The sequence below is a fragment of the Saimiri boliviensis genome, chromosome 11 (assembly GCF_048565385.1).
Source record: "Saimiri boliviensis isolate mSaiBol1 chromosome 11, mSaiBol1.pri, whole genome shotgun sequence".
Lineage (NCBI taxonomy): Eukaryota > Metazoa > Chordata > Mammalia > Primates > Cebidae > Saimiri > Saimiri boliviensis.
In genome coordinates, this window is record NC_133459.1 from 61785430 (window position 1) to 61804366 (window position 18937).

At 35.6% G+C, this 18937-nt stretch overlaps 1 protein-coding gene across 2 annotated transcripts in view; it reads right to left on the reverse strand.

Moving 5' to 3' along the window:
• The window catches only part of ITGB3BP (integrin subunit beta 3 binding protein), a 72287-nt gene that overhangs the window by 5413 nt on the left and 47937 nt on the right, over positions 1-18937 (reverse strand). Inside the window, exons 5-8 of one of the 2 annotated variants that reach the window (XM_010348187.3) lie at positions 9002-9080; positions 8184-8277; positions 7385-7441; positions 694-744 (exon numbers count right to left, since the gene is read on the reverse strand). In XM_010348187.3, the coding sequence (XP_010346489.1) occupies positions 695-744; positions 7385-7441; positions 8184-8277; positions 9002-9080 (280 nt within the window). In that variant the 3' untranslated portion in view covers position 694. The remainder of the gene's footprint in view (positions 1-693; positions 745-7384; positions 7442-8183; positions 8278-9001; positions 9081-18937) is intronic. The other variant, XM_074380950.1, reaches the window with a different exon arrangement.

Consider the following 18937-nt stretch of genomic DNA (forward strand, 5'->3'; position numbering starts at 1 on the left):
GTTGGTCCTGGGATCAAGTGATTCTCTCATCTTGGCCTCTCACAGTGCTGGGATTATAGGCATCAATCACTGTGCCTAGCCCCTAATGCCAGTTCTTAATGTGAACCTTCAGTTACAGGTACACTAAACACTAATATATCATGACTTATATTGCTTTTAGCTTATATGCTATAATAAACTATTTGTAAACATATTATTTTTACTTGCATTGCTGAATCAATACGAACTGTTCTAAAGGCAAGGTATAACAAATTAATATATAATGATTTACTCAATTTAGCATATTTCCAAATTTAACAGACTGATTATATCTTCTTCAGTCAGATGTGTTCTACAGAAACTAATCTACTTGTGAACATCTATTTAGCTACTCTATTTAGCTATTTAGGTGAAAGGTGCTCGATTAAGGACCCTTTTACACTCAGTTAACAATGTGTCCTCTCTGACTTTTAAAGTTAGCCTCATCAGCTCAACAGTTCTTTTCCAATTACCCTCTAACAGATGTCAGACTGCCCTCCTGTTGTTTATAAGATGAGATTAATATAATTTCAACTAAAGCTCCAAAACTCATATCCCTGTTTTCTTACAGAAAGACAATACCAAATCTGATTTATGTAAATAAAATGTTCCCACTTAAACAGAACACAGTGAAATTTCACAACCTTAAACTAAATTAGAAAGGTGAAACAGTACCTCAGTTTAAAATGGCTTTAAGGAATTCATAGCTGTCAAGATGACATGATTCTATAGAAAAGAAGAAAGATTTTTTCTTCAGAAAACAGTTCAAAGTAACTTGCCACAGTATACGATGCAGAATAAATGTTGAATCAAAATGAAATTAAAACAACCTAAAGTATTGTTTTACATTAAAAACAGCCGCACTGAGGCTATAAATTCTCATTTCAACATCCTACAGTTAGCCTGACTCTATTTCAGAAGTTTTCATATTTATTATGAAAACCTCTAAGACATTTATTACAATATATGCTTGTTACCATTGTTAGTATACTCTTTGTGGTTACTAAAATTACTTGTCATTTGTGCTAGATTCTATACTCCTGAGGGCAGGACTATGTCTGCCTTGTTTGTCAGTGTGTTCCCAATGCTAGAATAATGCCTGGAGCATGGTAGGCACTCAATAAACATTAATGAAGTAAGAAAACAGCAATTTAAAAGTATTTGAAAATACTTAGAGAATTCTTTTTAAACATTCTTTTTGTTCATTCACACATTGGCTGCACTGCACGTGGACCTTCTATGCAGGCGCTGTACTAGACAGATAAGACTTTCTGTTTGCTAAAGAGGAGCCCAGAAAGATCCTGTAACCAGACAATTACAACACATTACATTACAACATGAAACATTTAAAATATTCAGACAAGTGTTGTGGGAGCGTAGAAGATGAAGCTAAAATTTAGCTTTACCTAGGAGAGCTGGGGAGAGCTTCACAGAGGATGTGACATCTGAGGCTGACCTTAAAGGACGAGCAGGAGTTTGCTAGACAGAGAAGCAAGCAATCTAGGTAGAGGGAAAAATAACAGTGTTCTGGAGTCCTCAAAGAGAGGTTCCAGAGGGCTGAAGACCTGATGCGAATAGTATGAATAAAAGTGACTACCCTCCTTTTATCTGAGGAGGTCTGAGCTGGAGGAAAAACTACCTAATATTTAATAATTACCAAGTCCTGCTTTTAACTATATAACTAGTTATATAATATGATAAACATTTGCTTTATTGTGTTTAAAATATGTAAACCACTTAGATAATTTATGTAACTCTTTTTTGTGGGGCTTTTTTGACTACTCTGAATTAAAAATGGGAAAAAAAGTTCACCTGTCAGGTGACATAAAACCAATTTCTACTAAATGTGCCAGAATAATTTTTCTCCACCTCAAGAACAGTCTTCAGTCTATTCATTACTGTCTTTTTATAGTATTTTTATTTAATAAAACCTATTAAGACTACCATACAAATCTCTTTACTTATGCTTTTATCTTTTAACTGATCAATTTTTATATTGCTGACATCCCTTCTTCACCATTTGCTCATTTAAAAATTCATAGTATGTGAGATATGTCTCTGGGGAAAATGTCTATAAAATTTGTTACAGCTGGCAAATGTGTATGAGTCAGTGATAGCACATGACTAAATGCTTCACAGAAAATAAAATTTGTTTCTGTAGTAAGCAGAACTGTTTAAATGTTATTTATTTTTATGTTTCAAAGAAAATATATTGTGAAGTGCTGCATTGATTTAATACGCAACAATGTCTGTGTACACGCTGTAGAAGGAAAATTTATGAAACCTTTGCACAACTCCTTTAATTGAATTTTCCAAATCTCTCACCACACACAAATAATCAATATCTTCTGCAGAGAAAACCAGTCAGAATTATTACAGTCTTTCTTTTCAATTCTGTTGTCATCAGCACATACAGAGCACCTGGATATTTGTAATGTCTGATAGCAAGTTATTTACACCTCTTAAACACCTAATTGCTACTAAGTGTGTCCAAATCTATAGTTTAAATTTTTTTTTTACTGATTTTATTTGAAAGAAAAATGATCATACTTCTTTTAAAGTATAAAAAAATTTAAATCATGGAAGAAATTATTTAAAAGGCTCTGAAAAGTAATAAACCAGTTTATTTTTACTTAAATCCTAGACAAATCTCAAGTAAGCATTTTTAGCAGTTGAAATGCATCCCCCAAAGCAATGACGAATAGTGTAAAACAAAGAGCATTAACATTATTAATAGAAAAAGTTATGACTCACGTATGGCATACATGATAGCCGAATCATTATAAAGAGCTGAGGACTATAGGTGTACATTAATGTATATTTGTGCTATCAAAATGAATGGCTCCATTTTTTAATCTCCAGATAAACCCAGAATGTTAAAGCAGAGGGGGAAGCTCTGTTGTTTCTCCTAAAAGTCATCATGTCTGAACTTCAAACCTCAGTGCTTATAAAACTGAGGTATCTGTTTGAAAAAAGATAATGTTTAATGTTAAAACAGAAAACTAAACGGGTAGTAGTCTTCTGGGATTGAAATTATTTAGCTGATATGATGAATACTTTTTCAAGCCTGAGTGGGGGAAAGAACAACATATTTTTATGTTTAAAAAATACTTCAGTGGGTGCTTAGAATGAAGAGGCAACGTCAAACTATTTTATAGTGTTAGAACAGAAGGAGTTTTAAATTTGTCCTGTTGTCTAAGAATTTGATAACTTTAAAATCCTATAACCAAGATAAATTTTACTATGTAAGAATACAGAAAGTTAAGAAAACAGGAACATTGTAGTTCATGCCTTTTAAAACAGACCAGAGTTAGACATTCTGAAATATTTTCTATTACAAACAGCTGAAACAGTCAAGTTTTTTGAACAATGTAAAGTTCAGATGGTTCCATTTCATTTAAAATATGCATACTGCAACCTACACAATTATTCTCAAAACAGATAAAATACGTTTTGGACTGAAGCTAAGTGTCTAGATTTCATATCTTGGCAACTGCTCTACAATTTGCTTACATTCTTTTCAAAAACATTTTGTTTATTGGAAGTACTAGTCATAGACAAACAATGATGGTATTTTGTAATATCTTCAGAAAAAAATGAAACTATTATGTACTATATAATGCCGTCTATTGACTAAAAAATATCTGTATCAAGTTGTTTTAAGAAGAGGTTGATTATGTAAAGTAAATAAATTTCATGCCTCACCATGTGATGATAATGTGACATTCCATCTGTATCAGCCCACTGAATAGTCATGTTTTAAATCTTCAGCATAACAAATTTAAAATAATTGTGAAAATTCACATCCAAATCAAACAGAAAAAGAACCTTTCATTTAATTATTTCCCTAATAGTCATAAAGCCAGTGTTACTGAGGAAGGCAAAATTAGGCTTATTTCCTAAGTAACTGAAGAAAGAAAGAAGTCTTCCTTTGTTTAAGAAATCTGTGTTTAGCAGAGGAGATCTTTTATTCATATACTCTCATCAAGACATCCCCATTTACCAGGTCCAGTTCTTATGAAATTATGAAAATCTCAGTATGCCTTTTAATTTTATTGTGTATGTTTTAAATTTCTCTTGAATAAGTTACATAAAGCCTTAAGAATGTGTGTCAGATGTCTATTTACTTAAAGCATTAGTGTTTTTACAATTATACTCTTACTGTAATAAAGACTGCAACTGAAGTAACTGAAATTCCCACAGAAATGAAAAAATAAATATTAGTAGAACAAAAAGACCAACTAGAAGAGGCAATGATAGCATAAATATTGAAATTCTCATGGTACTGTCTATTTTAACTATTCCAGGAAACTTTTATGAGAATCTGAAAGACAAAAGAACAAAACAAAACACCAAAACCCAGAAGAATCTGAAGGACATTCTTCTGATAGTGAAACAAGTAATTGGCTTATTCTCATTTTTATAATTACCTTAATATATCCTATACATATTATAGGGATGATTTTATTTTACTTATTTTCTACTATTATGACAAACTCCCAAAACATTTTAAAACTTAAACAATTCTGCGTAAAAATGAATAAATAATAAAAAAAAAGTAAAGTGGAAATTTCAAGGCCAGATTGCAAAATAAGGAACTAAAGCAAACTAGCTTGAGATGTCAAAAAAATTAGTAAAATCCCCTTAAAATGAATGTATGAGCAGAAAAGGGTAAAAACTGTTACCTTAGTAAAAAAATTTACATGTGTGTGCATGTTTGTATGTGTACATAATTGTTAACCAAAAAACAAACAAAAACCCCCAAGAACTAATATATATGTTAGGAACCAGAGAAAGAGGTAGGAAAAGCACTCAGGAAAATTATATAGCTCAAACTCAAATTACAACAAAAATAAGGTTCAATCTATTTTTCAGGCAATATGAATTTTCCAAAATTAGGTAAAATGCTAATGAAGTTTTAAATACCTCAGAAAATATAAAGAGCTAATGTAGCTCCTACCAAGAAACAGAATTGGAATATGACTTCATAGAATATAATACACATTAATACATAACATACTTATCTAGATACTATGTATTATATATTTTAAACTGAGTTTTCATTTAAACCAACAAATAAACAATAATTATTAGAAATTTACAAACATGATTTAGTGATACAGTCTCCTCTATGCAGGAAGTCAGTCCTTTGGAAAAATCTGGGCAAGTCAGCCTTAATGCCTAAAATAATAGAAAACAGTTTCAAGGCTGATCATGCATAAACACACAAATAATTGATGTATTTTAGATGGCCGTAAGGAAATGACAGAAGTATCCCCTGGAAGGAAAAATATTTTAATGAAGTACACATTAAAAAAAAAATTTTTTTTTTTTTTAGCCGGGCGTGGTGGCTCAAGCCTGTAATCCCAGCACTTTGGGAGGCCGAGGCGGGTGGATCACGAGGTCGAGAGATCGAGACCATCCTGGTAAACATGGTGAAACCCCGTCTCTACTAAAATTACAAAAAATTAGCTGGGCATGGTGGCTCGTGCCTGTAATCCCAGCTACTCAGGAGGCTGAGGCAGGAGAATTGCCTGAACCCAGGAGGCGGAGGTTGCGGTGAGCCGAGATCGCGCCATTGCACTCCAGCCCGGGTAACAAGAGCAAAACTCCGTCTCGAAAAAAAAAAATTTTTTTTTTTACATTATTAGCAGTGACAGTTCACTTATTTATTCTAGAATTTTCCTCTTATTCCTCAAAGCTGTTTGCAAAAGCCAACTATGTTAAGCCCAATTCTGATTAGTTCTAGGAAGTTACAGATTTTTAAAGAAATCACACTATTGGCATAGAATATATAGATTGGCAAGATTTCTTCCAATTGGGAAATAATAAACATTTCACTTTCCCAATGTGATCCTTTAAATGTTGTCAAGTTAGGAGAGATTGAAACCACTGAAATCCAGTTACACATTCTAATCAAGTTACACAACTGAAGTAAGAGAAAAGAGGTCCGGCGTGTTGGCTCATGCCTGTAATCATCACTTCAGCCTGGGTGACAGGGTACAATCCTGTCTCTAAAATATATAATATATATTATATATTTTATATAAACACACACACACACACACATACAGACACACACACATTTGTTTTTGAAAAAGAAGAGAGCCCAAGCTGTTGCCAAGAAAGAGCTACCTTTCATGTTCTTAAATTGTTGGCATCACAGTAGATGTTAGTTATTCAACTGAAAAGCTCAGGAAGCCTATTCAGCTGCCTTCCCACATAAGTTTTGGAGGAGTCTTGCCATAGCTGCAGCCTGCATTACCCAGCTGACCTTTTGATCTGACTGGCTGGCAATTCTAGCACTTTCCATTGTGAACCCATTAGTGGCTTATTAAAGGTTCTAAACTCAGGCTAATATGTCAGATTAGTTGGAGCAGTTTCAATTATGTGCCATGTTTGAATCTGAAAGCTGGGATGATTGGATGATTTCCTTTGTTTTAGGAAAAGATAACATAGAATAATGAGAAGAACAGAGTTTTTGAGGGCAGACTGGTCTTTGGTTGGAATCCTTGCACTGTCACCTAAGTAAAAGTCTTGGGCACATTACTGAATATTTTTTGTGTCTTTGCTCCTTGTCTATAATGACAATAACAATGCAGTGTAGCTCTCTTGCTGCATTGCTGTAAAGATGTGCTGATCCTAGTATTGAAAATATAGTAATTATAGGTACTAAATAAATGGCAGTCATAGGCATTTAAAAATGGTAGGCTACAAACATGGCCACCCATTTTAAGGCCTAATTCCACTTGCAGAAATTGCTAAATAGGATTCATGTCAGTACTATTAATCACCTTATATTAATTTAAAGGTTTCAGTATTTTATAGTTCATGATTGTTTTGCTTATTGAGGTGTGAATGTGTACTTCCTATGGAAACTTAGAAACTGTTTACTTAGTTTTCCATACTATGAAATGCCCAGAGGTACAAGAGTTCATAGTAGAACAAGGCACATTAATGATGTGAAAGTTTCCAGAATACTGGTTAGAAAGTAACTCTTAATTCTTCCAGTGCAACACTAAAAACTGCAGTATATTAATGCATTGTTGCTCCTATTTGTCTGTATTCTCAAAAAGAAATTTTAATAAAAAGACAAAACTTAAATCTTATGTAGTAGACTGCATTTCAAAAGACATTTAAAAAGTTCAATCATCAGAGAGTTGATCTCATCAGATATTATCTTCTGCTAAATGCAATATAAAACTTTTCAAATGAGATTCAGGGTCTTTTAAAAGAATACACTTCAAAACAGGGATCTCTGAGGAAAAAAGAAAACCACTAAAAAAGATTTATGATGATTAGTTTTAATTGACAAAATGGGATGAAAGCATCTTTTTTTGTAATAAACTAAAACACAACTACTTACCTCTGTGAGGAAGTCCTGAACTCTTTTTAAACAGTTTTTGTTTAGTTACTTTTGTCACTAAAAGAAGAAAAAAATCCCACGTTAAGAATTAATAGAATATGGATAATTTCTCATTATTCAAACAATTTCATGAGAAAAAAGTAATTCAAAATAATTTATAACTATCAAGTATAAAATAGAATACCTTATTATATCTTATTATAAAAATGGGTGGCCAGGCGAGGTGGCTCACACCTGTAATCCCAGCATTTTGGGAGGCCGAGGTAGGCGGATCATGAGGTCAGGAGTTCTAGACCAGCCTCGAACTGGTCTCAAACTCCTGACCTCGTGATCCGCCTACCTCGGTAGGTGAAATACCATCTCTACTAAAAATACAAAAATTAGCCGGTGTGGTGCCAGGCCCTTGTAATCCCAGCTACTCGGCAGGGCGGCTGAGGTAGGAGAATTGCTTGAACCCGGGAGGCGGAGGTTGAGTGAGCCAAGACCACACCATTGCACTCTAGCCTGGGCGAGAGACTCCGTCTTAAAAAAAAAAAAGGCGGGGGAGGCAGGTGGGGCACATTATGTTTAAAAAACCTACTACCAGTTTCCAAGGTACAGTCTTTTCACTCACATTCAAACAGAATCCCCAAAATAACACATCCTGGTGAAAGATATGTGGCTTCTTAAAGAAGGTAATAGTATTTTTATCACATGTCCAGTAATAATATATATAAAGAAGCCTAATGAATTTAAATATGAGACAAATTAATAGGCTTATCTTTAAAATTACTGTCAATGAAAATTCAAAAATTCTTACTTAGTTCTTTGGTTTTCTTCATTTCTCTTTTTAAGAAACGTGATCCACAGGAGATTCCAATGAGATTTTCAAGCTCTCTACTGCCCTCCAAAGCCTACAAGAAAGCCATCTCGAATGAGTTCAGTTTCTCTACACATACGAGATTACTGAAACATCTAGTGAAAATACAGTACTTGTTTCCTTCATTTGAAACACTTAAACTCTGTTAGGATATTTAACTTTTTCTGCTAGGTCAACTATTTCAAGCCCTAAAATGCCTGAATAAAAACAATTTATAAGGGCTGGGCACGATGGCTCACGCATGTAATTCCAGTACTTTGGGAGGCCAAGGAGGGCAGATGACCTGAGGTCAGAAGTTCGAGACCACCCTGATCAACATGGAGAAACCCCGTCTCTACTAAAAAACAAAAACAAAAACAAAATCAGCCCGGTATGGTGGTGTATGCCTGTAATCCCAGCTACTTAGAAGGCTGAGGCAGGAGAATCACTTGAAGCCAAGAGGCAGAGGTTGTGGTGAGCTTAGATCGTGCATTGCACTCCAGCCTGGGCAACAAGAGAGTGAAACTCTGTCTAAAAAAAAAATAAAAGTATAATTAACTAAAAAGACTAAACATAATCTACCAATTTATATTTAAATGTGAAAAGCCAGATATTACTAAAATATTATGGTTAAATAGTATTCTATAAAAAAAAATTCCCATGAAAAGTAAGTAAAACATACTCTGTGCAAACTCTTTCCTGGATTGGATTCTCCAACCTGGGACACTTCTTTCCTTTGCTTTTCAAACAGGGTAGTGGAAGTACAAAAAAATGCGAACCTGTATATTACTTAAATTTTGCATTATCTCCACGATTTCTTCCGACAATTTCTCAACTTTAGATAGCAACATCATGAATCTAGTAATAAAGAAAAAAATAAATCTTAGCAAGGGGAAGCATTTAAACAGGGCAAGATTTTCAGAGCTTTAACTCCTTGAAGGACCTTAGACTTAGGTTATCTCATTCTTTACAAACACAATATATATATATTATCAACTGTCCCATCCTTCGGAGTTTTACTTTCTAATTCCCACGGAGCAGTGGGATGGAAGACATAGTTAGCTGTTCCTTTCTCCACAATGCCATATTGAGAACACTAATATATCACCATTCCTTCATTTACTTTGATCTGAGTCTATGAATCAGTATCACCCAGTAATTTTTTTAAAATAAAAAAATAAGTTTTATGACTTTAATATATTTGATATAATAAAGTCATAAATATATATAAAGTTTAATATATTTGATATAAGTCATAAAACATAAAAAGTTTTATTTTTATAAACGTCATAAAACTTATAAAATAAGTTTTATGACTTTATTTTAAATTTGAAAATAAAAGGAAAAGAGGGAAACATCACTTGGAATTCAATCTTCTGAACATATCTCCAGTTAGCTTTTTGGAAAAATTCTCCTAGTTAAAAAAAAAATTGTATAGCTTTGTTATCATGTTTGTTTTGTTTTGTTTTGTTTTTAAAGAAATGGGGTTTACCTCTGTTGCCCGGGCTGAAGTGCAGTGGTATAATCATGGCTCACTGCAGCTTCAACTGCCTGGGTTCAATTGATCCTCTTACCTTGGCCTCCCAAAGTGCTGTGATTACAGGTGTGAGCCATGGTGTCTGGCCATGCTTTCTTTACCTAATATAACATTACATACATTTGGGGGGGCCACATATTAAAGGCTGCACAATATTCTATTTAGTAAACATACTAAAAATGATTTAACCATTCCCTTATTGTTAAAATTTTAGTTTCTTTTCTAATTTTAAGATCCCACCACTGTTTGTGATAATCTGTATCAACACAGTCTAACAGAAAACTAATGCAAGCCATGTATGTAAGATTTTTAGTAGCCACAGTAAAAGGAATAAAAAGGTAAACTTTCTTTAATAATTTTAATGTTTAAATATACTTAACTCAATACACTCAAAATGTTATTTCAACATTTAATCAATATAAAAATTGAAATATTTTATACTTTTTTCAAATCCATGTTTACTTCACATATTAACAGCACATCTCTTTTCATACTAGCCACATTTCAAGTGCTCATTAGCCACGTACTGTTTCAAATGGCATAAATCCATATCGATTTTATAAGAATCCAGAAATTCTATTTAAATGCTTTTTCAAGATTACATTGTTATTCATTGATATTTTTGTAAAATTTTGATATACAATGGGTATGTACAGTAAGCTTCAACAAAGTAAAATTTTATCTAAATATGCAAATAAGAAATGGAGACTTGACAGCTTTGTGCAAAAACTAAAAATTGGCTGGGCGTGGTGTCTCATGCCTGTAATCCCAGCACTTTGGGAGGCCAGGTTGGGTGGATCTTTTGAGGTCAGGAGTTCAAAACCAGCCTGGCCAACATGGTAAAACCCCATCTACTAAAAATACAAAAATTAGCCAGGTGTGGTGGTGGGTGACTGTAATCCCAGCTGCTTGGGAGGCTGAGGCAGGAGAATTGCTTCAGCTCTGGAGGTGGAGGCTGCAGCGAGCCAAGATTGTGTCACTGTACTCCAGCCTAGGAGGCAGAACGAGATTCTGTCTCGGGGGCGGGGGGACAGTGGAATTTTGGGTGATTTTTTTCTTTAAAAGTTTTCCTTATTACGTATTTTCAATCAGAAGTCATCTATTTGAGGCCCTGATTGCTTAACAGGAGAACCTGTTTGAGAGATGATATCATAAAGGAATTCCTGCTCCTTCAAATGGGATCCAAAGACTTGAAGAAACAAGGATTAAGGGACTCTCATCCAGGCTGGATCCTCTAGCTTCTCATATATGATGCCAAGCCTACTGAGTGCCTTCGGGGTACAAAGTAGAGGCAAATAAGTTACTTTGCTATGAGAAGGAATTTGAGGGGCTTGTTGTCTTACAACTTGTATCCCTTTCCTCAGAGAACTGGAGTTGTAGAGCCTTTTCAAACTGTCTTACCATATCTTAAAGAGCTGATGGTATTCCCTGTTAACCTATAGGATATTGTGTGGAAAGGGTCAGGACCTGCAGGGCTGCCATCCTGAATGTCTCCAAGGATCTGTTCACATAGAGGTAGATGTAAATGCTGTCTCCAAAAGTTGTATGATGTAGCATCCCCAAAGAACCTACTGGCAGCTCTCCTGATTTAAGATAGTAATTGAGGGGCTAAGCTAAAACAAACTGTTTGGACCATCTTGGAGAGTTGCATTGTATTAAATATCAGTTACCCGGGGAGGTTGTTTTCAAAACATCTTTGATATGCCTAAGGTACGTTTTCAAGGACACCTGTATACAATGTAGGATCAAGTAGACTAGTGAACATGCCATTGCTCTTCTCATTATTATTTTGATTTCCTTTCTTCTCTTCCTCCTTTTTCTTCTCCCTAGACAAAAATCATCTCTTTTTCCCACCTCAAAGGCAACCAAATTACCATGAATGGTTTTGTAAGTGTTATATAACTGTTAAATCCTGAAAAATTCTTAAGGCATTCTTTTCCATACCTTCTGACTCACTGAAGAAGCCTTCATAATCTTTGGCGATAAACTACTTGCTAAGCAGATTTTGGGAGAAATACTTCTACCACTTTCTTCATCCTAGACAAAATGAAATTCTCATAAACATCCTACTTGTGCTGAAAAGTAGATTTCCATTGCTACCAAGAGCCCTTTTCTGTATTTTCAAGGCATGGTTCAAATTCCACTTTGTTGCCCTAACATAGCATTATGGTTTGCGTAGAGTCCCTTAAGAGTCTTTAATATCATCTTGATGTTCCTTTACTAACGTATTTATTCCTGAAAACCAATAATCTTTCATTTCTTTCAAGCTGCCTAAAGAATATATTTCTCAAGTTCATTATGGTACAAAATTTCAAAGTTATTGTTGCTCTTTCAAGTTGGTGAGTAAAAGTATCATTGGGTTCCGTTCGTATTTTACAGAATACTATTTCCTTCTCAAACAGACTGGCCTCTGGCTAAATTGGACTAAATCCTTTATCCTATAATGACCCGTTCAGCCATCCAGATGTCAATGAGCCACTACATCCAGATATCCAGTGACTGTTGCCAGTTTCCTGGTATCCTTACAAGATTTAATCAAATTGGCATTGTGGTCAAAGACTACTGTAGCACAACCTGAGAAATCTGAACCCTCGCCTCCCGGGTTCAAACGATTCTCCTGCCTCAGCCTCCTGAGTAGCTGGGATTACAGGCATGCACCACCACACCCGATTAATTTTTTGTATTTTTAGTAGAGATGAGGTTCTCCATGTTGGTCAGGCTGGTCTCAAACTCCCAACCTCTGGTGATCTGCCTGCCTCGGCCTCCCAAAGTGCTAATATTACAGGCATGAGCTGCCGTGCTTGGTCAATTTCGTGTTTTTAAGGGTCTCAAGATTTTGGTTTAAATAAACAAAACTATGCATTTGTAAAAATAATATGAGGCATGTTTCTATTCAAATTAGTATTTTTACTGCATTTAAAATTTATTTTTTATTTAATTAAAAATAATTTTAGATTGGAAAACATGAACTTGTATTGACACCAATCATGACTTTTCTCTGTAGCCTAAGAAAGTGGACAGAGTGTGGTGGGCCAATATGTTTTTATCTGTAAGACTGACTAACAATGATGTACATACCTCTAAATAGCCAACTACTTTTTCCTAAAATGCAGATGAAAGGATTCATAATGGTCACAAATTAGTGTTGCGGATACATAGTTTAATATGCATCTACTATCCATCACTTTTCATGGAGTCATGGCATTGATCCTGGAGCTTTCACCTTTTATGTGAACTTTGGTACTGTGAAAACTGAGGCATTTTTGTTTAGATTAACCCAGACATGTTTCATTCCTAAGAAAAGCCTTTTGACAACAGGTTTATTCCATTCTGAGAAATGGCGACCTTTTGGAAACTTCTCTCAGAAACAGCAGTCACACATGTGGAACACTGGATTAAACTGAAAAATCTGGGCGCTGTTTGAGCACATATATTTCTACATGTGATCACAACATAGAGTTAAGACATTCTCCTCTCACCCTACACATTTTCAAAGGAAAATCCAATTTTAGAAGTGTGTACTTGCCTAACTTAAAAAACCCAATCGCTTGAAAGTTAGCCAGCAGGGTATTGCCACCAACCTAATAAAGTTGTTGGTTTTATCATATGCACCAGACAAATCTACAAGGCTAGTTTCAGTATTCTTCTTTTAAAGAATTTATTTTAAACCTATCATATCACACAGCATGTTTCAAACGCTGACATATAACTCCGTAATAAAACAAAGGCAAAAGAGTTTATCTTATTAGAAACAAGATACACCATCACTTATAGTCTTCAAATATTGCACTTTAACTTGCATAATCTGACAAAGCATTCATGAAACAGGCTATAGACGAGTTTTAACAGACAATACCTGTAAGCAGACATGCTTGTCCTAAATTTTTTATTAAGAATTTTACAAACATTACTTATATGGGTGGTAATGTAGAGTATCATGCCTTCTCCAAGCTGCATGGTGAGAACCACCAAGTGTGGTAGAACTTATGCCCTTCCAAGGCCATTATTCTTTTGGCCTGCAGATGGCAGCCTCTACCTCCAGGGCTCAAATGATTCTCCAACCTCAGCCTCATATGTAGGTGGGTCCACAGGTGCACGCCACCATGCTCAGCTAATTTTTTTTTTTGTAGAGATGGGGTCTCATTTTGTTGTCCAGGCTGTTCTCTAACTCATTACCTCAAGTGATCCTCCCTCCTTGGCCTCCCAAAGTCCTGGGATTACAGGCCAGTGATGGACATTAACTGACTATTCACTAGCTTTTGAGAATAAGATTTATTTAGAAACTTGTTTTGTAGTACTTTATAATCATTAACATTTAGAGTTCTCATATCAGAAAATAGATTATTTGTTCTAATTGGCTAAGAATGTGAAAACACATAATTTTAAAAGCATCTTGCTTTCTAAATTATAGCTATATAGTTATCTTCTAGGTTTGCTTTTGTGTTTTTTTGAGACAGGGTCTCACTCAGTCACCCAGGCTAGAGTGCATCATCTCTCACTGTAGCCTTGACCTCCTGGGCACCAGTGATCCTCCCACCCCAGCCTCCTGAGTAGCTGGAGCCACAGGCATGCCACCACATCCAGCTGTTTTGTGTGTGTGTGTGTGTGTGTGTGTGTGTGTGTGTGTGGTAGAGACAGAGTCTTGCTATGTTGCTCAGGCTGGCCTTGAACTCTTGGGCTCAAGTGATCCTCCTACCTTGGTTTCCCAAATGCTGAGATTACAAGAATGAGCCACTTTCATCTTCTAGTTTTATAGAATGTATTAGATATATCTACAGGTCATACTGTCCATCATAATAACACGCTGTGTTCTAACAACTTATTTATGGTCTGTCTCCCATTCACTGGGAAGACTGTAAGCTCCTCACGGAACAAAACAGGTTTTTTTCATCTGTGTAGCCTCAGCATATGACACAATAGTTATTTGTTTAATGAACCTAAGAGTGGTAGCTTTATTTCTGTTTTCTCATAATTTAGTTATTACTGCCCTGGGGATCATAAGCTGAGATCTATTTTTCCTGTACTGTGTATCAAAGACCTGAGATGAGAGCAAGTATCAGCAGAAGTAACTGACCCTAAGAGATACTTACAAACGTCTTCTTGATGGTATAAAGTTATACCCTAATCCAGTTTTCCTCAAACCTGTGTTCCATGGTATACTCATAATTATCTGAAAATGAGTGGGGAAAGGCAGTTTATACCACCAAATATGTTTGGGAAATTATTGGGTTAAATCAAGTTGAATACATTTATTCACTTCAGAACTTCTCAAGGCGCAAGCACAGTAGCTTATGCCTGTAATTCTAACACTTTGGAAGGCCAGAGGGAGAAGATCACTTGAGCCTAGAGTTCAAGACCAGCCTGGGCAACATAGAAAGATTCTGGCTCTACAAAAATAAAACAAATTTGCTGGGCATGGTGGCATGCGCCTGTGGTCCCAGCCACTTGAGAAGCTGAGGTAGGAGGACAGCTAAAGTCTGGGAGGTTGAAGCTGCAGTGAACTGATTGTGCCACTACAACTCTAGCCTGGGTGACAGGTGACAAAGTGAGATCTTGACTCAAAAAAGAAAAAAAAGTTTTAAGTAAGCTAGTGGTTTTCAACAGGGGTTATTTGGCCTTATAGGGACTATATGAGACATTCTGATTGTGACAAGTGTTGGGGAAAGGATGCAACTGGTATCTAATGGGTAGGGGCCAAGGATGCTGTTAAGAAACCTATAATGCATAGGACAGCCTCTACCATAAATAATTACCCAACCCAAATGTCAGCAGTGCTGAGAAACCCTGAAGTAATCTTATGCACTGTATGAAACTTCTTTTACTGGTAAATGACTCAAGGTAAACATATTTATCTTTTAAGACAAAAAGGAGGCACTTATTGGAGGAATGCTAGAGTATCTTCCATAATCGAAGGGAAGCTGAGGTTAAGCAAGGCTTAAGGAGCAACAGAAAGAAGCCAGAAGATAAACAGGACCCTGCCTAATGCTTCTCTTCCCTCTGGCTATGGGCTTCACTCTCACTGCAAACCAGCTCATATATTAATACAGGTGAAAAATGTGGCTGCCAGTACCATCTTCCCTTGAAGATCTCCATCTGAGAGGTAGTCTCTTTTCCTACTTCCAACTTTATAAATCCTGTGAAATAACTAACTGATTATGTTTAGGTCAGGTGCCTACCCCTGGACCAATCAACTGTGCAGGGTAAGGTCCTGTAAGACTTTGGTAGTCTTTAAATAAAGAAGCACATTATAGGAGTGATTTAAAGAATGTTAATCCCAGCAGGAAGAGATGCTGGGCAGACAAAATAAGACAATACACCATAGTGTCAATTACTCTAGCACAATGATTAAAAGAAGTCTGCTAGATGTAAAGCTTTGTGAGCTTAAGCTGTTATTTTACCTCTCTAAACATCAGTTTCTTCACCTGTGTTAGGGCACTAACATTATCTACCTTAATGGGTTGTTAAGAAAATTAAATGTGATAATATATGCCTAAGACATGGCAAATGCTCAATAATTACTAGCTATTATTATCCACATTTACTTACTGTGCTTTGTAAATCCTTAAGATGAAGATAGCTCCTTTTCTCCTATCTATTTGACCATAAAATTATGTTTTAACCCTAAGAACACTTACAAGCATATCTAAAGATACAAATATCCTATAGAATAGAGTTTGGAAAATGTCTCAGATCATGCCACGCAGTCCAAAAGCTAAAAATCTACTTAATCAATCATAACATGTCTGAAAAAATTGCTGGTGTTGTTCAAGACTTCATTTACAAGAGAGTTTGGGAGTCTATTAGTACAGAAATAAAGGAGATAGGGTACACCTAAGTACACAGCTCATTCAATTTTCACAAACTAAATATACCTGTGCAATCAGCACCCAGATCAGGAAACAGAACACTGACAACATCTCAGAAACTAAGAGTAACTACTATGCTAACTTTTAGCAGTATTGATTAGTTTTACTTATTTTTTTACTTCATACAAATTGAATTATAAAATATGAAACCTTTTGTGTCTAGTTTTTTCCCCATTCAACATTAGGTTTGTGATATTCAGCCATTGTTGTTAGCTGTAGATAATTTTCACTGTAATCCATTAGGTAAATACCATAATTTGTTTATCCGTTTGACTATTGATGGACATTTGGATATTTTCAAATTTGAGGTGACTAGGAATTAGGCTGCAACAATCATCATGGTATTTGTCTTTGGGTAAATACATGTATACATTTCTGTTGGGTATATACCCTGAAGTGGAATTTCTGTGCCGTTAAGTATGCATATATCCTGGTTTAGATGTTGTCAAACAGTTCTCCAAGGTGGTTTTCATCTACTTATACTCCCACCAGCTGTTTATTTGAGTTCTAGTTGTTCACATCCTCACTCCAGACCTATCCAGTATTTTCCTTATTTTCTATTTTCAGCATTCTAGGGGGAATGTAGTGGTGTTTCATGGAGGTTTTAATTTGCATTTCCCAGATGACATTTTCCAGTTAAGTACCTTTTCATATGTTTGCTGGTTTACATGAATATCTGCTCTTTTGAAGTACCAATTCAAGTCTTTTGCCCATTTTTCTATTGGATTGTCTTCAAAATCTTTTCACACTTTGTGGGTTGTAATTTCACACTCTACAAAGTTTCTTTTTATAAAAAGGACTTTTAAAGCTGTTTAATTCATCAATCTTTTCCTTTTATGTTTGGCATTTTACCTACTCTAAGGTTGAGTCCTCTAAAAGTTTTATTCTTTTACCTTTCATATTCAGACTTCCAATCCACCTGGAATTGATTTTTGTGTGTGGTGTGAGGTAAGGGTCCAGATTAAATTTTTCCCATACTGATAACAAATAACAGCGCTATCTTTTGTACAGAAAGGGATATATACAACTAACTCAGCTAAATGAAGATATTCATTAAAACATCTCACTCCTTTAATTCTTAGATTGTGGAATATCTTTAAATAACTTTTATTCTTTTTTTTTTTTTTTAAATCAGAACAGACTGACTTTCAGAAGGCTACCCTGAGAAAACTACTGATATCAATAAAGTTCTCATAATAATATGGCATTTCCATTGTACATCAGTTTGTCCTGAGGCTGATTCATACTAATTCCTTATGCTTCAACAACTCATGGCAAGTTTCTAAATTTGTACAGTTTGGATCAAACACTGAATCTACAATGACTCCATCAAAGTACTGAAGCTACAGGAAATATTCTAGAAGCAGATGCCTTGCTTCCTCTCTGGTATCTCTCCTAGCTATGGCATTTTGCAAATAAAAAAATGAGACTGTTGCTAAAACAAAATGTTATGATCATTTAAAACTGATCCACAGATGTGAAATGTTCAGTTTATTGACTGATTCACTGATTGACTGAACGAGATGAGGTCTCACCCTGTTGCCTAGGCTGGAGTGCAGTGACATCACAGCTTACTGCAGCATCAACCTCCTGGGCTCAAGTGATCCTCCCATCTAAGCCTCCCAAGTAGCTGGGATCACAGGTATGTACTACAACACCCAGCTAATTAAAAACTTTTTTTTCCCTGTAGAGACTGGGTCTGGCCATGTTGCCCAGGCTGGTCTTAAACTCCTGGGCTCAAGCAGACTGCCTGCCTCAGCTTTCCAAAGTGCTAGGATTACAGGCATGAACCACTGTGCCTGGCAATGTTCCATTTAATTTGGGATTTAAAAAATCCAAGAATTGAGGCTGAGGCAGGAGGACTGCTTTAGCCTAGGAATGCAAGTTCAGCTTTGGAAACATGGCAAGATCACATCTCTACAAAAAAGTAAAAGAATTAGCCATGTGTACATGTGTATTAACATACCTGTATTTCTAGCTACTCAGGAGGCTGAGGTGGGAAGATCACTTGAGCTCAGGAGCTCAAGGCTATTGTGGGCTATGATTGTGCCACTGCACTCCAGCCTGGGCGAAAGAACATTATTCTGTTTCTCAAGAAAAGAAAAATCTAAGTCTTTAGGCAGTAGTTTTAAAAAATAAAAGAAATAGAAACAACTGGAATAAATAACCTATTTTTAGCTTTAGTAAAAGCTAAAAATGGCTTTATTAGCTAGGACTGAGTAATTTTATGAATGAAAAAAAAAAATCAGAAATGCACCCTGGTGGGGTGCCGTGACTCATGCCTGTAATCCCAGCACTTTAGGAGGCCAAGG